At 48.6% G+C, this 14,118-nt stretch overlaps 1 protein-coding gene across 1 annotated transcript in view; it reads right to left on the bottom strand.

Annotated features, from left to right (window-relative positions):
- Positions 1 to 5,468: 5,468 nt before the first annotated feature.
- RTF1 (RTF1 homolog, Paf1/RNA polymerase II complex component) overlaps positions 5,469 to 14,118 on the bottom strand; it is a 49,355-nt gene continuing 40,705 nt past the window's right edge. The window contains exons 9-18 of the mRNA XM_027083963.1: positions 12,788 to 12,870; positions 11,536 to 11,623; positions 11,321 to 11,428; positions 10,660 to 10,737; positions 10,010 to 10,131; positions 9,797 to 9,854; positions 9,262 to 9,339; positions 8,693 to 8,788; positions 7,849 to 7,960; positions 5,469 to 7,604 (exon numbers count right to left, since the gene is read on the bottom strand). Coding sequence (XP_026939764.1) covers positions 7,498 to 7,604; positions 7,849 to 7,960; positions 8,693 to 8,788; positions 9,262 to 9,339; positions 9,797 to 9,854; positions 10,010 to 10,131; positions 10,660 to 10,737; positions 11,321 to 11,428; positions 11,536 to 11,623; positions 12,788 to 12,870 — 930 coding nt within the window. The 3' untranslated portion in view covers positions 5,469 to 7,497. The remainder of the gene's footprint in view (positions 7,605 to 7,848; positions 7,961 to 8,692; positions 8,789 to 9,261; positions 9,340 to 9,796; positions 9,855 to 10,009; positions 10,132 to 10,659; positions 10,738 to 11,320; positions 11,429 to 11,535; positions 11,624 to 12,787; positions 12,871 to 14,118) is intronic.

Genomic DNA, 14,118 nt, shown 5'->3' with positions numbered 1-14,118 from the left:
CCACTCACCATCTCTATGCCAGTTTCTGCTTCCCAAGACCCAGAGGCAGGGCCTCTCACCTGTGGGAGAGAGGGTGAATGGGCCACCTGTTTTTTGTTGGGTTTTTTCTTTTTTTAAATATTTATTTATTTATTTATTTTGCCTGTGCCGGGTCTTAGTTGCGGCATGCGAACTCTTAGTTGCGGCATGCAGTATCTAGTTCCCTGACCAGGGATTGAGCCCAGGGATTGAGCATTGGGAACGTGGAGTCTTACCCGCTGGACCACCAGGGAAGTTCCCCACCTGCTGTTTTGAGGAGATTTGAAAGCCTCTCCAGAGAGAGCCTAGCTTCTATGTTTTGTGTGTGTGTGTGTGTGTGTGTGTGTGTTGGGGAGGCAGAGGGGCGGCATATGCTCCTTTAGACCAGGTGGTACAGGGTCTCATTCTAGTCAACAACTCCCAGACATGCTCTGTGGTGCTTAGTTTAGTGTCCTCCAAGGGACTTTCTGACCCCAGGATTCCAATATTCTGTGACAATACCTATGACTCATTCATCATTTACAGAGCAAACAAACTTCCACTGAGCAGCTGCTATAAACCAGGCATTGTGCTAAGGTGAAAGGGTTACAGGAATGAGTAGCTCCTTACCAGGAGTGGTGGTACATCATTTTACATTGTCTTCTGATGGAGGGAAGCGAGAAAGGACCCAACAGAAAACAGCTCCCAGGATGATAAATGGCTGTATTTACTGTTTCCAAGGGACTTTCAGTGAGACCTTGGTCTTTCAGCAGCTTCATGCAAACAATTCCCCAACCCTGGTCAGTCTGTTGCCCTTCTCTGCCCAGGGCACGGTAGAGAGAGTGCTGGAGGGCTTCCCAGAGCCAGGGCCCAATGAAAACTTGCAGACGGGGAAGAACTGGAGGTCTCTTTCCTCCTGGAAAGAAAAGTGAACAGGGCTTCCCTGGTGGCGCAGTGGTTGAGAGTGTGCCTGCCGATGCAGGGGACACGGGTTCGTGCCCCGGTCCGGGAAGATCCCACATGCCGTGGAGCAGCTGGGTCCGTGAGCCATGGCCTCTGAACCTGCGTGTCCGGAGCCTGTGCCTCGCAACGGGAGAGGCCGCAGCAGTGAGAGGCCCGCGTACCGCAAAAAAAAAAAAAAAAAAAAAAAGTGAACAGCTGTCTTCATTTGACAACCCAAGACCCTTTTCCTTGCCTCCGGGTTTCTGCTCCTCCCCACGCAGTCTCTGACCCCATAATTGATAGAATTTGTGGGAATATCTTCTGACAGTTTAGCAGGACTTGGGATCTAATAGTGTTCACTGACCTGCCACCATCTGAATCACTCTCCTCTAAAACGAACAAAATGTGTCACCACGCCTGTGTATGTTCAATAAGAACATTTTCTCTCCTGACACACTTCAGAAACAAGGTTTCCCATCCCTCCCAGGAGCCTGTGTTCCTGTGGTTCTCCCTCCTCCCTCTCTCCAAAACTCAGAACCCGCAGAATCTCTCCCAGTGGCCAAGCGGAGGCAGAGGGGATTGGTAGCGTCTGAGGTCAGGGACGCGGGACGCGGCCCCCAGTGTCGAGGCGATTGCTCTAAGAACGTTCGGGGTGCAGTCGTCCTCCGTCCCCCACGTCCCTACCAGGGCACCTCTGGAATCTTGTAACCGCGGGAGGTGGGCGCATCCCCTAATTCCATTTGTGATCTCCGCCTGCCAGAGTGACCTCCACCCCAGGTGCGCGGAGACCGAGCCCACAAAGCCTCCGGTGGCTGGGTGGAACCAGGAGGCACCGGGAAGCTACGCGCACGCCCCGGGTCCGTGGAGCAGATGCCCACTCCACCTCGGCGTTGGCTGCAGGGGCGCCACACGCCACACGCCAGGAGCGCGCCTGCGAGCTGAGGGCCCTACTCCCAACTGTGGGAAGCCGCTAGGACGCGCGCCCGGCAGGGGTCCCCACACCTAGAGCCGCGAGCGCGCGCACGTGCAGGCTGCGGGGTCGGCCCCGCGTGGCACTCGGGCCCGGACTCCAAGGTCGCTGGGACTCCAGTGGGCGAACGGAGGCCGAGGCTGTTGGGTGGTCGGGGCCGGTCGGGTGAGGGGATAGCTCCCATCTGCCACAGCTGCTTTTCTCGCGGTCTCGGGTCGAACCCATAAGACGGACAGTTTGGGCTTCTACTGCAAGCAGCGTCCGCACCGCCGGGTCTCCTTCCCGCTTGCGCTGCGGTCTGGGGACACGATGGAGGGGAGAGGTGGCATCAGAAGCCCCAGAAAGCAGGGGCTTGGGAAGGACGTCGGCTTGCCCCGCCCCCCTTCCCTCCACTACGTTTATTGGGCGTTAACTAAGTGCTAGGCGGAGGACACTAGTAGCTTCCAGGATGGTGGTGGTGGGTAGGCTCACAAATAACAACAGTACAGCGTGGTGGGTGCCGCCCTAGGGGAAGCCTAGGTGCTCCCAAACCCGAGTGGGAAGGGGCAATCGGGGAAGGCTTCCTGGAGGAGGTGGCCTTTGAGCGCTGAAGGGTGAAGAGGAGTTCTCCAGGGAAAAATCGGTGGAGATAGACCAGTGCATTCCAGGAGAGGTGAATGTGTTTATGGCTGAGCAAGATGTGGTCTCCACATGAACTTAGTGAAGCAGGGTCATCAACAGCTAAAAGAGAGAGAGAGAGAAAAAAAGTGATATTCTGAAGACGGTTATCAAGGTAGTCATCATGAAACAGATCAGAACTTGGTTGGACTTCTTTACACTTATTTTCCGGTTTGGTACTGTTTTTAATGTTTTAATTACTCTCCGTGGTGAGACAATCTTTCTGAGCCCGCTGGGGCAGTGGCGAGGTGGAGGCCTTCAGAGCCACTGAGGGCTGGGAGTGGGAGGATGCTTTCAGACTGACCATCAGTAAAGAGGGAGTGTGTTGGGGGCTGGAGAGAATAGCAGCAGCAAGTTTGGACCAAAAGGCAGCTGTCTTTCTCTGGACGGTTCTCCAGGCCAGCCCCAGCACCCACTGGAACCTCTGTGTGGAGACTGAGTTTCTTGACCCCCAAGGTGGAGGCTGCCGGGAGTCTCTGGGCCAAGTCATGCCCTCTGTCAGCACTCAGGCTGTTCTCCTGTGACTTCCCACCCCTATTTCACCACACTGGCCCTTGCATCCCAACCCCTGCCACTCTGCCCCAACAGTCTCTCCTGCGAGGCCTAGTGGCCTCTACTCTCACTGACAACAGCATTTATCGAACCGTTATCGAGGAAAGGAACACTTTAACAGGCTCCTGACAGATCTTATAGTAAAGATGGGGAACTTGGGCTCAGAAGAGTTAACCAGCTCAGCCCTAGGTAGTTAAGTGGTGGAGCTGGGATATGAACCCTGCACTGAGCCCGCTTGCCTTGTGGCTTTTAGGTCCTCCCTCCGGTCCAGGGCACAGTCTGGAAGCCCTAGACGTGCCTGTGCTCCACTGGCTAAGCCCCTATTCAGGGCCAAGAAACTCTGGCACTGAGGCTGGCCTGGGGAAACTTATACAGAAGGCAGTCTGCCCCTCTGCCCCCCACCCCACCGCCTTAGTGCTGCTGTTCCCTCCAAGCCTCTGACACTCTCCTCCCCAAGGCAGTTCAGCTGCCCCTTTGGTCAGGGAAGTCACACACAAAAAATCTGAGCTGGAGGTCCATGGCTTCCCCATTCCTGGACACCACTACCCAGGACACCCAAGAAAAGTCAGCTCCTTCGCTCCCTCAACTCCAGAAAAAGTCGATGGACCCTGCACCCCTCTCACCTTTGCATCCCTCCACCTGAGGCAGTCACAGCAAGTGGCTGCCTCACAGCAGGGAACCCTGGGAGATAACTGGACTAGGCTGTCCTCTGCTCAGAATCTCTGCTCTCTAGGCTCCCAGGGAGCCCACTGCTTCCAAAAATCAGGCAGCTGGGGACTTCCCTGGTGGTGCAGTGGTTAAGAATCTGCCTGCCAATGCAGGGGACATGGGTTCAACCCCTTGTCCGGGAAGATCCCACATGCTGCGGAGCAGCTAAGCCCGTGCGCCACAACTACTGAGCCTGCGCTCTAGAGCCCATGAGCCACAACCATTGAAGCCCTCACGCCTAGAGCCCGTGCTCTGCGACAAGAGAAGGCACCGCAATGAGAAGCCCACGCACAGCAATGAAGACCCAACGCAGCCAAAAATAAATAAATAAATAAGTAAAATAAATAAATAAACAAAAATCAGGTGGCTGGAGTGATAGAGAGCTTAAGAAAACCTCATGAGATGCAGTTGCTGGGTGAGCCCCAGGGACCCACCTCTCCCAACACCAAAGGCAGGCTTGGACTGGCCTTGTACCATTGTGATTGTCACCTCCACCTTCCCATCTCTAAAGGAGAGTTGATCCAGGATCTTGCTTCCTAGCTAACACATGGTCAGAAAGGTTTGAGACACAGCCTCATGCAGTGTTGGTGGTGAGCCTTACAGATCTCTCCAGCTTGGGCCGTGAGGGAAAGGTATCAGTATTTCCTCCATAGGCACACTCACAGCCCCTGGGCTCCCCCTTCACACTCGTGACAGGCTGAAAACAGGTTAACAAAGGAATTGTGGCTTAGCCAACTGAAAGCTGGAAGGACCAGACTCTCCCCAGTGTTAGGCAGTGTATCTGGGGCCCACCTAGTTCTGTTAAAGCTTGGTGATATATCTTCCAAAGTAGGAAGTAAACCAGGCCAGTTGGAGGTTGCCTTGGCTCTAGACAACTACTGTCTCAGAGAGGCTTCTGGGGAACCAGGTGGCTGAAGACGACAACAGCCACTTTCACTTCGGAGGTGCAGGGCTAAGGGTAGGGGAAGGAGAGAAACCAAGTGAAAGAGAGACTCTCTTGGACTTTTAGAGCATGACTTTGAGAGTTGCCACTCAGGATGCAGTCCTTGGACTAAATCTGATTCCCTTGTTAAAACAGGGCATAAAGTTTATTTACAAGTATCTGTACAGTTTGAGTGACAGGTCAGGACTTCACAGAAACAGAAAACAAAAGCATTCTTTTTGAAGGGAAGTTGCAGGCAGTAGACTTTCCCTGCACCTGTCAGAAGCAAGACAAACAGACCTATACATCATGAGCTAGGCATATGGACATTGGCCTTTTTGCTTCTCGGAAGGAAGTGAAAAATGTAGAAAGCCGTCTTAGGTGCCGCACCCTTCAATACTGAAACCACATGGTGGGGTCAGGGTGGAGCAGTGGGCTGCTGCTGTGATTCCCCAGCACAAGAAGCCTGAACCACCAAGAAGCCCAGCTGGTGGGATAAAGCCAATGCCTGGACCAGATCTCAGTTCAGAGGTCCTGCCTCAGCTGAGACTGCAGACAAGCCCTCGGTCTTGACTCCAATCACCAAGTAGGCTACTCAGATGACAAGTTAACATTCTGTCTTCTTTGGTTGGCTTTGCTCCCTGCTGTGTTTTGGTGTCTCAGAACGCAAGTTTCATTAGCTGCATGTGGGGAGGCAGGGGCAAAATGGCTACAGTGTGATGTAGTTTTAATAAAAATTTTATTACACAGCCATAATGTAACCGACACTTCTCCAAATCCAAATGATACTAAATACAGATCTACATGGTGGATCAGAATGACTCCAGCAAATTATATGGATTCTATAATTTCATGTCTTTAAAACCAGAAAAAAAAAAAAGTCCAAGTTTGTCACTATAGAAGAGGTCCCAGCAGCTTCCAGGACTCTGCTGGAGTCCAGGCAATGTTTAACAGTCTGTGATTCCACATTTACACAATAGTCTATAAAGAGTTTCGGTCAATGGACTATTCAAGTATATATGATTTTAATGAGTCCATCACCATTCCTTTGCCCAACCAAACTGTGTCACAGCCACCACATAGCTGTGTTACAGTCATATTTATCAATTTTACAGACACAATTCTTTTTAAAAACCATCGATTGCTGCTTTTTTCTTTTTTTTAAATAAAAAAAGTATAAACTAAGTTAAAGCAACACTGAGGCTCTACTAAACCCGGAAGAGTTACCAAGTTCATTTTTATGTTTAAAAACAACTTAACTCCATGATTTCCCATCATCCCACTTTCTTATAGAAAGTAGGGTGAAGAAATACAAAGCGGGGCTTTGAGATGCCTCTCCCTCTTGTGGGAATCAGAAGCTCTCAGCTGTTCCTTTATCTTAGTTCTTGTTTTATATAGTCAGCTGTACTTTGTTCTGAAAAGATCTGTTAAATGCCACTTTTATTTACACTTGGAGCTTTACACCTGAGAATGATTATCAAGCAGTCAGCTTATCTCTTTGCAAACATTTCATAAAGACATACATACTTCTTTGCTGGCTTCACCCTAGCTGCACAACAATATATATGCTTACCATATATATATGTATACACACACACAAAACTGCACATGCTTGTAACATTTGCAACCTAAATCTTTGTGTTCGTTCTCTCCACATTCATGTTGAATACTTTCTCTTAAAAAACAGAACAAAATATTATTCTTGCTGAAATGGCAAAACAGAATCACTAAGAAGAGACAAGTACATGGGGTGGAGAACAGACACACTCTACACTCAGCCAGGAAGCTGTGGGCTATACACATGGGCTGAGCAAGACACCTGCACTGCCCTCCCTGGTACCTGGCTGTGGGCTTCCCTCCCACCTGCCAGGACACAGCCGACAGGGCAGGGGCCAAACTGGGGAGATTTCTCCAAGGTGGGGGAGGTGATGGGGAAGAGGAGGTGGGGGAGGGGAAGTTACACAGCTACAGCAGTCAGGCCTGTTTAGTAAGAAGAATCACATTTAATGAGTTTCTTTCTTGCAGTTTCAGATGCTCAAGTACAGCTGAAAAAAATCTGAAACAGCTATAGACCCATGACAGACTGATACAAAGAGTACTGCATTTTTAAAAAATGATAAAAAAATCCACACACTTACAGACACATACACACATACACACTCTCTCTCAAATAGACCCCCCTCCCTCCCCACAAATGTACACTTTTTGGAAACTAAACTGGTTTTGAAAATCCTTCTTCCACAGAGATGGGAAGAAGAGAAAGATGAGGAGAGAAGAAGGAGGACTGCAGGTGCCCAGTCCCCATTCCCTCCAGAGGGTCAGGTGCCAAATGTTCAATGGTTGGGTCCAAGGCAGTCCATAGAGGAGGCTGCCCAGTGCTGCTGCTATCACCGCCAGGGGCTCCAGCAAGAATCCCAGCTCCACGGTAACACTGAATGCGTGCAGAGTGGCCAATGAATTGTGCTGGTTTTTTTTTTAAAAAAAAAAAGGCAAACACAAATCTAAAGACATGGATAAAGCCCAAGAGAGCCCAGGTTCACACTGGGTGGGGCCTGGGGGGTTGGTGGGAGATGTTGCAGACAAGGGAAGTCTATACAGCAAATGGTTTATATTACAGATGACTGGCAGTTTAGAGTCTCTTCCCAGTTCTACTGCTGCTCCAGCCCAGTGAGGGCAAATCAAAGGAAAAGAGGAAAGGTGGGGCACCGTGATGGGGCATGCAGGGTCAGAAGCAGCAGGCTGGGTGCGCTCAAATAAGCCCTCGTCGTTTTTTGTAGTCTTCCAAGTTCAGAGATCTCCTTGGAGCTCCATCCTTGGCTGGCGGAGCCTTGGAGGTGATGGCCAAAGCCTTTGACTCTATGGGAAAGAAGAGGCAAATCGGCATCTGAGGTCCTTTGGTCTTGTGCTTCACTCCTTCAGGTAGCCTTCCTTAGTATCCCTGTTCCCTCTCAAAACAGACCTGCAGCCTGTCTTACTCTGGTCTCCATAAATACTGGTAAGCAGACACCCCCATTTCTTCCCTAAAATCAGGCCTCCTTGCTGGCTCAGAGCCATGGAGCCACGTGGTCCTTGCTCATCACCAATCTGCACCTTCACCTACCTGAGCTGGGAACTTGTAAATCAATCTTCACGTCGAAATCATGTACTTTGAACAAGTCTTCTGAGAGGTCACTGGCTGACTTAGAATTCAAATCTTTATCCTTTCCCTGACCCTGCAATGTGAAGAGAAAAAGTAATTACAAAGTATAAATGCAAGTGGACTTCAAGAAGCAGTGACCACTAACAGTAAAGGCTCCTGCTCGAGTTCATTAGATCTTCCTACTAAGGCCCTTTTCTGATTCCTTCTCTCAGAGGGAGGACAGGAGAGGCCATAAAGAAGTTTCTTTTCTGAGCCTAAAAGAGGAGAGGGAAGGGAAGGCTCATGTCTGTGGTGTGAGGGAGAAAGGGTGGGCTTAAGACAACAAGCCATCTCTGACCCAAGGTTTTAGGAATTCCTGGAACAGTTTGGGCTCCTCAGGAAAAGGCAGAAAATGGCTTCTAAACGGGCAGTTTCTCTTGGTTTAATATTTTAGTTTTCAAAGAACTTTCACTTTTACAACTGCCTCATCCTTACACGTCAACTACCCCTTCTAATTGTCCTATGAGTTAAATAAGCAGGGTATATAATATTACCCCCACTTTACATATGAGAAAATGTGGGTTAGAGGGCTAGAGGTCAGTTGCCTAAAGCCGTAGTCAAGGACTTCATTAAGTAGTGGTGTTGGGTTTAGAATTTAGGTCATCTGACCAGAATTCAGTAGTTGTTTATTACATTTGTAAATAATGAGGACGGAGAAAGGACTGCAAGTGGGACGCCATGTTCCTCCAGGTGGGGACAATCAAACCCGACCCAGGAAGTGCCTCTGGTGTCCGGACCAGCGGCCGAGCTCCAGTAGTATACTTGCCTTGCTCATTTCCTTTGGAGCATCTGGTAACACTCCAGAACCGTATTTTGCGTTCAGCTGGGCCAATATGGCAGCTTGAACAGCCGGGTCTCTGGACTGAGAGACAATGCAAGTTATTTTAGAGATTGTTCAACACTCACACAGTCCTACCACCAGCTTCTGTCCCACCTACCACCACTAACATCACAGGCACCACAGTGGGCCCATCAGCAGATCAGTGGGGTTTTCCTCCACACTGCAAAAAGGGGCAATTAAAAGCTTTGAAGCCCAGCCCAGACGGGCCCTAGCTAGGCGCTTCAGCCTACACATTCCTCACCTCTGCTGCACTGGTAAACCTGCCCTGGCATAGGCGGTTAGTCCATAGGTTTCTACAAATCCATGCCAGGTTTTCACTACCTGTATGTCCTAGAGTAAGATAAAAAAAGGAAGTATCCAGACCCAAGAGTTTGAGGCAAGCAAATCCCACTAAGACAATATTATTTTTAACTTCTTTATTAATCTCCTAATGGAATTCATTTTATGTCCCAGAATCTAGGTCCTGACTAAAAACGTCCTCTCTAGGCACTCACATTAGAAACGATGGTAGGTTTACACTGTCGCCTGGTAAAAGGATCCATCTGTTGGTTTTTCATGTTGTGACTTTCAGCCTGAAACAGAGAGCATGTATTACAGAACTGTATCTCCTGCCCCCCGCCTCTCATTCATCGTAAGCTTACATATAAATAACAGTCTGCAAGGTCCTAAAAAAAGTCAAAGGCTGTCTATCGTCCTTTTCCCTTTAAGAACACCAGAGCAGATTATGGGGGCAACAACCAAAAGAAAAAGACTGGAAACTGATAAAAATGAATACGCATGGAGTAGAATCTAAAGATGGGGAGGGATAAGACAGGGTAGAAGACTGCTGCTTTTTATTATAAATTAATAACTTATGTGCTTGTATGTGTGCCTACAGAGAAACTATGTGTGTGTTAAGTGTACACGTTACTTCAATAATTGAAAGATAAACTCAAGCAAGATACAGAAAAGATTACATATTGTTTTATTACATATTGTTTTATTAATTAAAATTATTTTCAGTGATCCAGATAAAGTTGTCTTACTCACCACAAGGGCCTTCTCAGACTCCACAATGTTCCACTCCCGGTTCCGCTGGTTGATGTAACTGTGGGGTGAGTAAGAGGCATGAGTCAGTGGGCTGTGAAAGGAGGGAGGGGACCACTGAGTCCTCACCCCAGAGATACGTGGAGCCACTGGGGCACAGTGCGTACAAGGCCACAGGCTCGCCTGATAATTGTGGACCAAGGATCTGTAACACACCTGATCGCAGATATGTTCTTGGTCCGCTGGCGGTCCAGGGCCTCTGCTCGTTCCTCCAGCTCGTTCAGCTGGTCTTGGATTTGTTTGGCTTTGTCCTGATCCCCCAGGTCCTCAGCCATGGCCTGCACATAGAGAGACATGTGAGATTCTGGCTATGACTGGCTCTATATTAAGTGTCCCATTACTTCCAGCACAGGCAAGATACCTCACATGATGAACAAATGACAGGAGGTGTGAAAGAGTACTGAAAACAAACACCGTAGAACCCAGGCCCCACATGGCTAACTCAGCCTAACAAGGCTCACCCCACCCTGATGTGAAGAACGGAAAACCACCCACCGCAGCTGGGCTTGGCAATATCATTCGTCTGTTCAGACCCAGTGCTGATACTACCCTGGGGTCTATCTTATTACACACGAAACTAAAGTGACTAGAAAGTGAGGAAAATGGAACAAGCAAGATCAGTTTCAATTTATAGAAAGGAAAACAGCCAAAGGATGCTGCCCAGGTGCCAGGAAAGCACTGTTGCTTACCTTTGAGCCCAGCATTTTCTCCCAATCCTGCCACTACTAACTTGAAAGACGGTGAACAAGTTTGATTTCCACATCTCCTTACAGGACAGGGAGAGAGGTTCAAGCACAAGTCCTCACCTTTTCCTTTAGGAGCTGCGTTTTCTTCATAGCATAGTTGGGTGGAGCTTTCCTGAATCTTTCTTTCTCTTTTACAATCTGTACCAGAGAGGAGATACCAGCAGTGAGGTATTTCTAAATTAGTTCTGTAGGCAAGATAGGTGAGCCCACTTTGGAGGTAAGCAGCTAGTTAAACGGGGGCTGCTCTTCCTATAGCAATGCCATGCCCCACAGAGAGAGCGAGTTCATTCCAAGGGATGCTATGCTGCTTCCGGGGTCACGGAGATTCTTCTGGGATAGTGGGAAGAAACATGCACCAATAAACAGCAGCAGCCCAAGGACCTTGTACTGTCAGGCTAGCCACTGTCCAAGCGAACAGAGATCAAGGAATTTTACCAAAATGTTTTGGAAAAAGAAAACTCTTAAAGGACCAAGCCTAGAAGAAGAATACAGATTCCTGAACCCTGAATACACTTCCTTAGTCTATGACTTCAAGTGAGAATGTATGGAGAAAATCTTGATGAACTATAAATAATAAGGTAGCGATATTAGTATTCCCTCTTTCTCACGCAACAGTAGCAGAGCCAAAAATGTCAAGATACAGGAAAGAAAAGAAAGGCATGATCTTCTCTAACACTGGTTCTTGATGAGCCTCCGGACTCTGGGGTACCAGGTTTCTTACCTCTTCAATGTCCTGGTCATTGAATTTATAATTAAGAGCTTCTTTAATAGATAATTCCTTCTTATTGATTTCATCTAGAGTGGGCAACTGCATGCCAGCAGAGAACATCTGGACCAAAACATGATAAAAGGTTATTTATGATAAAGGGTTTTGGAAAGAGGCTCTCTCAGTGTTTTCATCAACAACTGCTAGGGAGGTGCTGTCTGTCCACTTACCGCTTCTTTCCACTTCATGAATTCGCTTTCAGTAAACTCCTGGTTTGAGACAAACTCTAGGCGGAACACTCGCTGGTCACTGCCGTGCCTACACAAAAAAGAGCAGCTTCAGGAATGGGTATGTTGACTGCAGCGCCAGAAGAGCAACCCCACCAGACTGTACACCACCTGTCTCTGTGGGTTTCCATCATAGCTACCCTTTAGAATCATCTAGGAATATTTACAAAACTTCTAGTGCCAAAGCACCACTCTAGATCAACTGAATCAGAATCTCTGGGAGTAGGAACCAGGCACTGAAATTGTACACACAAAAAGCCCCTCCCAGGTTGTTCTAACGGGCAGCAGGGACTAAAAATCAAAGTGAGCCCTGGAAACAAGTGGATTTGGCCAGTGCTTCAAAAGTCCATTTACAATAAAATCCATCACAGTCAACTGGCATCAAGAATATGAAATATTACATAGATATCTGAATGACAAGGAAGCTCTATCCCTAGAAAGAACACTGCCGTTCTACTGACTCCTGTGCTGGCCACGTGAGTCAGTGTCATCCTCCCAGAGATAGTCACTTTCAGCACGTCATGGCTGCTGCCCACACCAACTGGCTCTTTTCAAACAGTCCAGGAGAAATGACGGGAATGGGAGAAGGGAACAGAGAGACCAGAGAGGCCAAGTAAGGCCATGGCAGAGCCTTGTCTATGACCCACTATTTGCAGTCACCTGGCAAGCTATTTCTATTGCTTCCCATATAGGGCCTTTAGAATTTTCAGGCTCCAAGAGGATAGGGATTTGTGTGTGTATTTTGTTCTCGCTTCTATCCTGATGCGTAGAACTGTGGCATGTAGCCAGCATTCAGTCAATATCATGCTATTGAAGCAGAAACCAAGTGCAAAAAGGTAACCTGGCTTGTGAAAGATCAAGTTAGTTAGTGATGGAGCCAGGACCAGAAGCAAGCCTCCTGACCATGCTCACCGAGGAATGCCTGCAGGATTCTGGGAGGAGGGGGTCTCGCAATCTGACATTTTCCTTCTATGTGTCCCACTGCTCCATATCCCTCACTTCCCCTATGAGAGAGATATATCCTACTTTCCCTATAGGCAAAGGCAGAATACAAGTTTCCCTCCAAGTCCCCTGCGGGGATAACACAAACAGTATTACTGTAACAAGAAACATCACACTGGGAGTGAATAACAGCCGCAACAGGCAGTGCCTGTTTGCACGGGAGCAGAAGCTGCCACGGAAGCACCTCTCCTACCGTAGCTGTAGCCCTTTGTTTGTTCTGGTGCCACCAAGCTGGTAAACTTTGGCGGTTTCCACTACACCCGTGATTTCAGCAACCTAAGTGAGGACAGAGACACCAATCACAACAGACTCTTTCAGAGCTCTCCACCCCACCCTCTGGCTCCATCTGCATGAGTGCAGATGAGTGACCCCGCACTGAGAGAAGCCCACAGCTGCCAGGTGTTCTGGGCATCTTTCTCGGGCTTAGAACTCAGACGGCCAGGCACCTGTGCCCAGAGTTAAGCAAGCGCCAGGTGAGGAGGCAGTTAGCCTGGTGGGGTGTTGGAAGCTTCCCCTCCAACTTAATTCTACCTTACTAAGGGGTGCACCTGGATTTCAGAGGTCAGTTTTATCAATCAAGTGTGAAGACCGTGAGGTCTGTTTCTGTTGCCAAGGTTTCTGAGACATGACATGGCCCCTGGTCCTCACAGAAGGAGGCAAAACACGTTAAAACCAAACAACCCAGAACAAAACAAACAAACAAAAAATCAAACAGCTATGTTCTAGTCATCTAGACCACAGAAGCAGAGCTGGAACTCACAAGATAATCTCTATTAGGTTGGAGGGTTTTTTTAAAAAAATTAATTAATTTATTTTTGGCTGCATCAGGTCTTTGTTGCTGCGTGTGGTCTTTTCCTAGTTGCAGCAAGTGGGGTCTACTCTTCGTTGAGGTGCGAGGGCTTCTCATGGCGATGGCTTCTCTTTGTGTGGAGCACAGGCTTCAGTAGTTGTGGTGGTGCACAGGCTTAGTTGCTCCACAGCATGTGGGATCTTCCCAGACTAGGGCTCAAACCCGTGTCCCCTCCATTGGCAGGCAGATTCTTTTTTTAAAAAAAAAAAATTAATTTTTGGCTGCATTGGGTCTTCGTTGCTGCGCATGGGCTCTTCTCTAGTTGCGGAGAGCAGGGGCTACTCTTCATTGTGGTGCGCAGGCTTCTCACTGCGGTGGCTTCTCTTGTAGTGGAGCACAGGCTCTAGGTGCACGGGCTCAGTAGTTGTGGCTCACAGGCTCAGTAGTTGTGGCTTGCAGGCTCTAAAGTGCAAGCTCAGTAGTTGCGGTGCACGGGCTTAGTTGCTCCATGGCATACGGAATCTTCCCGGACCAGGGCTCGAACCCGCGTCCCCCATGCTGGCAGGCGGATTCTTAACCACTGTGCCACCAGAGAAGTCCCTGTTCGTCATTTTTCAAACCTCAATATAACTCCTTGTTCCAGAAGTCACTTAGTATGTAACATGGAAATTTTTCATTTATTTATTTTTCAAATGGACAAATCTTCCAGATTACATAACTCTTGAAAAATACTT

The sequence above is a fragment of the Aethalodelphis obliquidens genome, unplaced genomic scaffold, assembly GCF_003676395.1.
Source record: "Aethalodelphis obliquidens isolate GAN/ISIS:26980383/991018 unplaced genomic scaffold, ASM367639v1 scaffold51, whole genome shotgun sequence".
Taxonomy (NCBI): Eukaryota; Metazoa; Chordata; class Mammalia; order Artiodactyla; family Delphinidae; genus Aethalodelphis; species Aethalodelphis obliquidens.
Note: the sequence above shows the minus strand (reverse complement) of the source record. Positions and strands in the feature narration are given on the sequence as shown.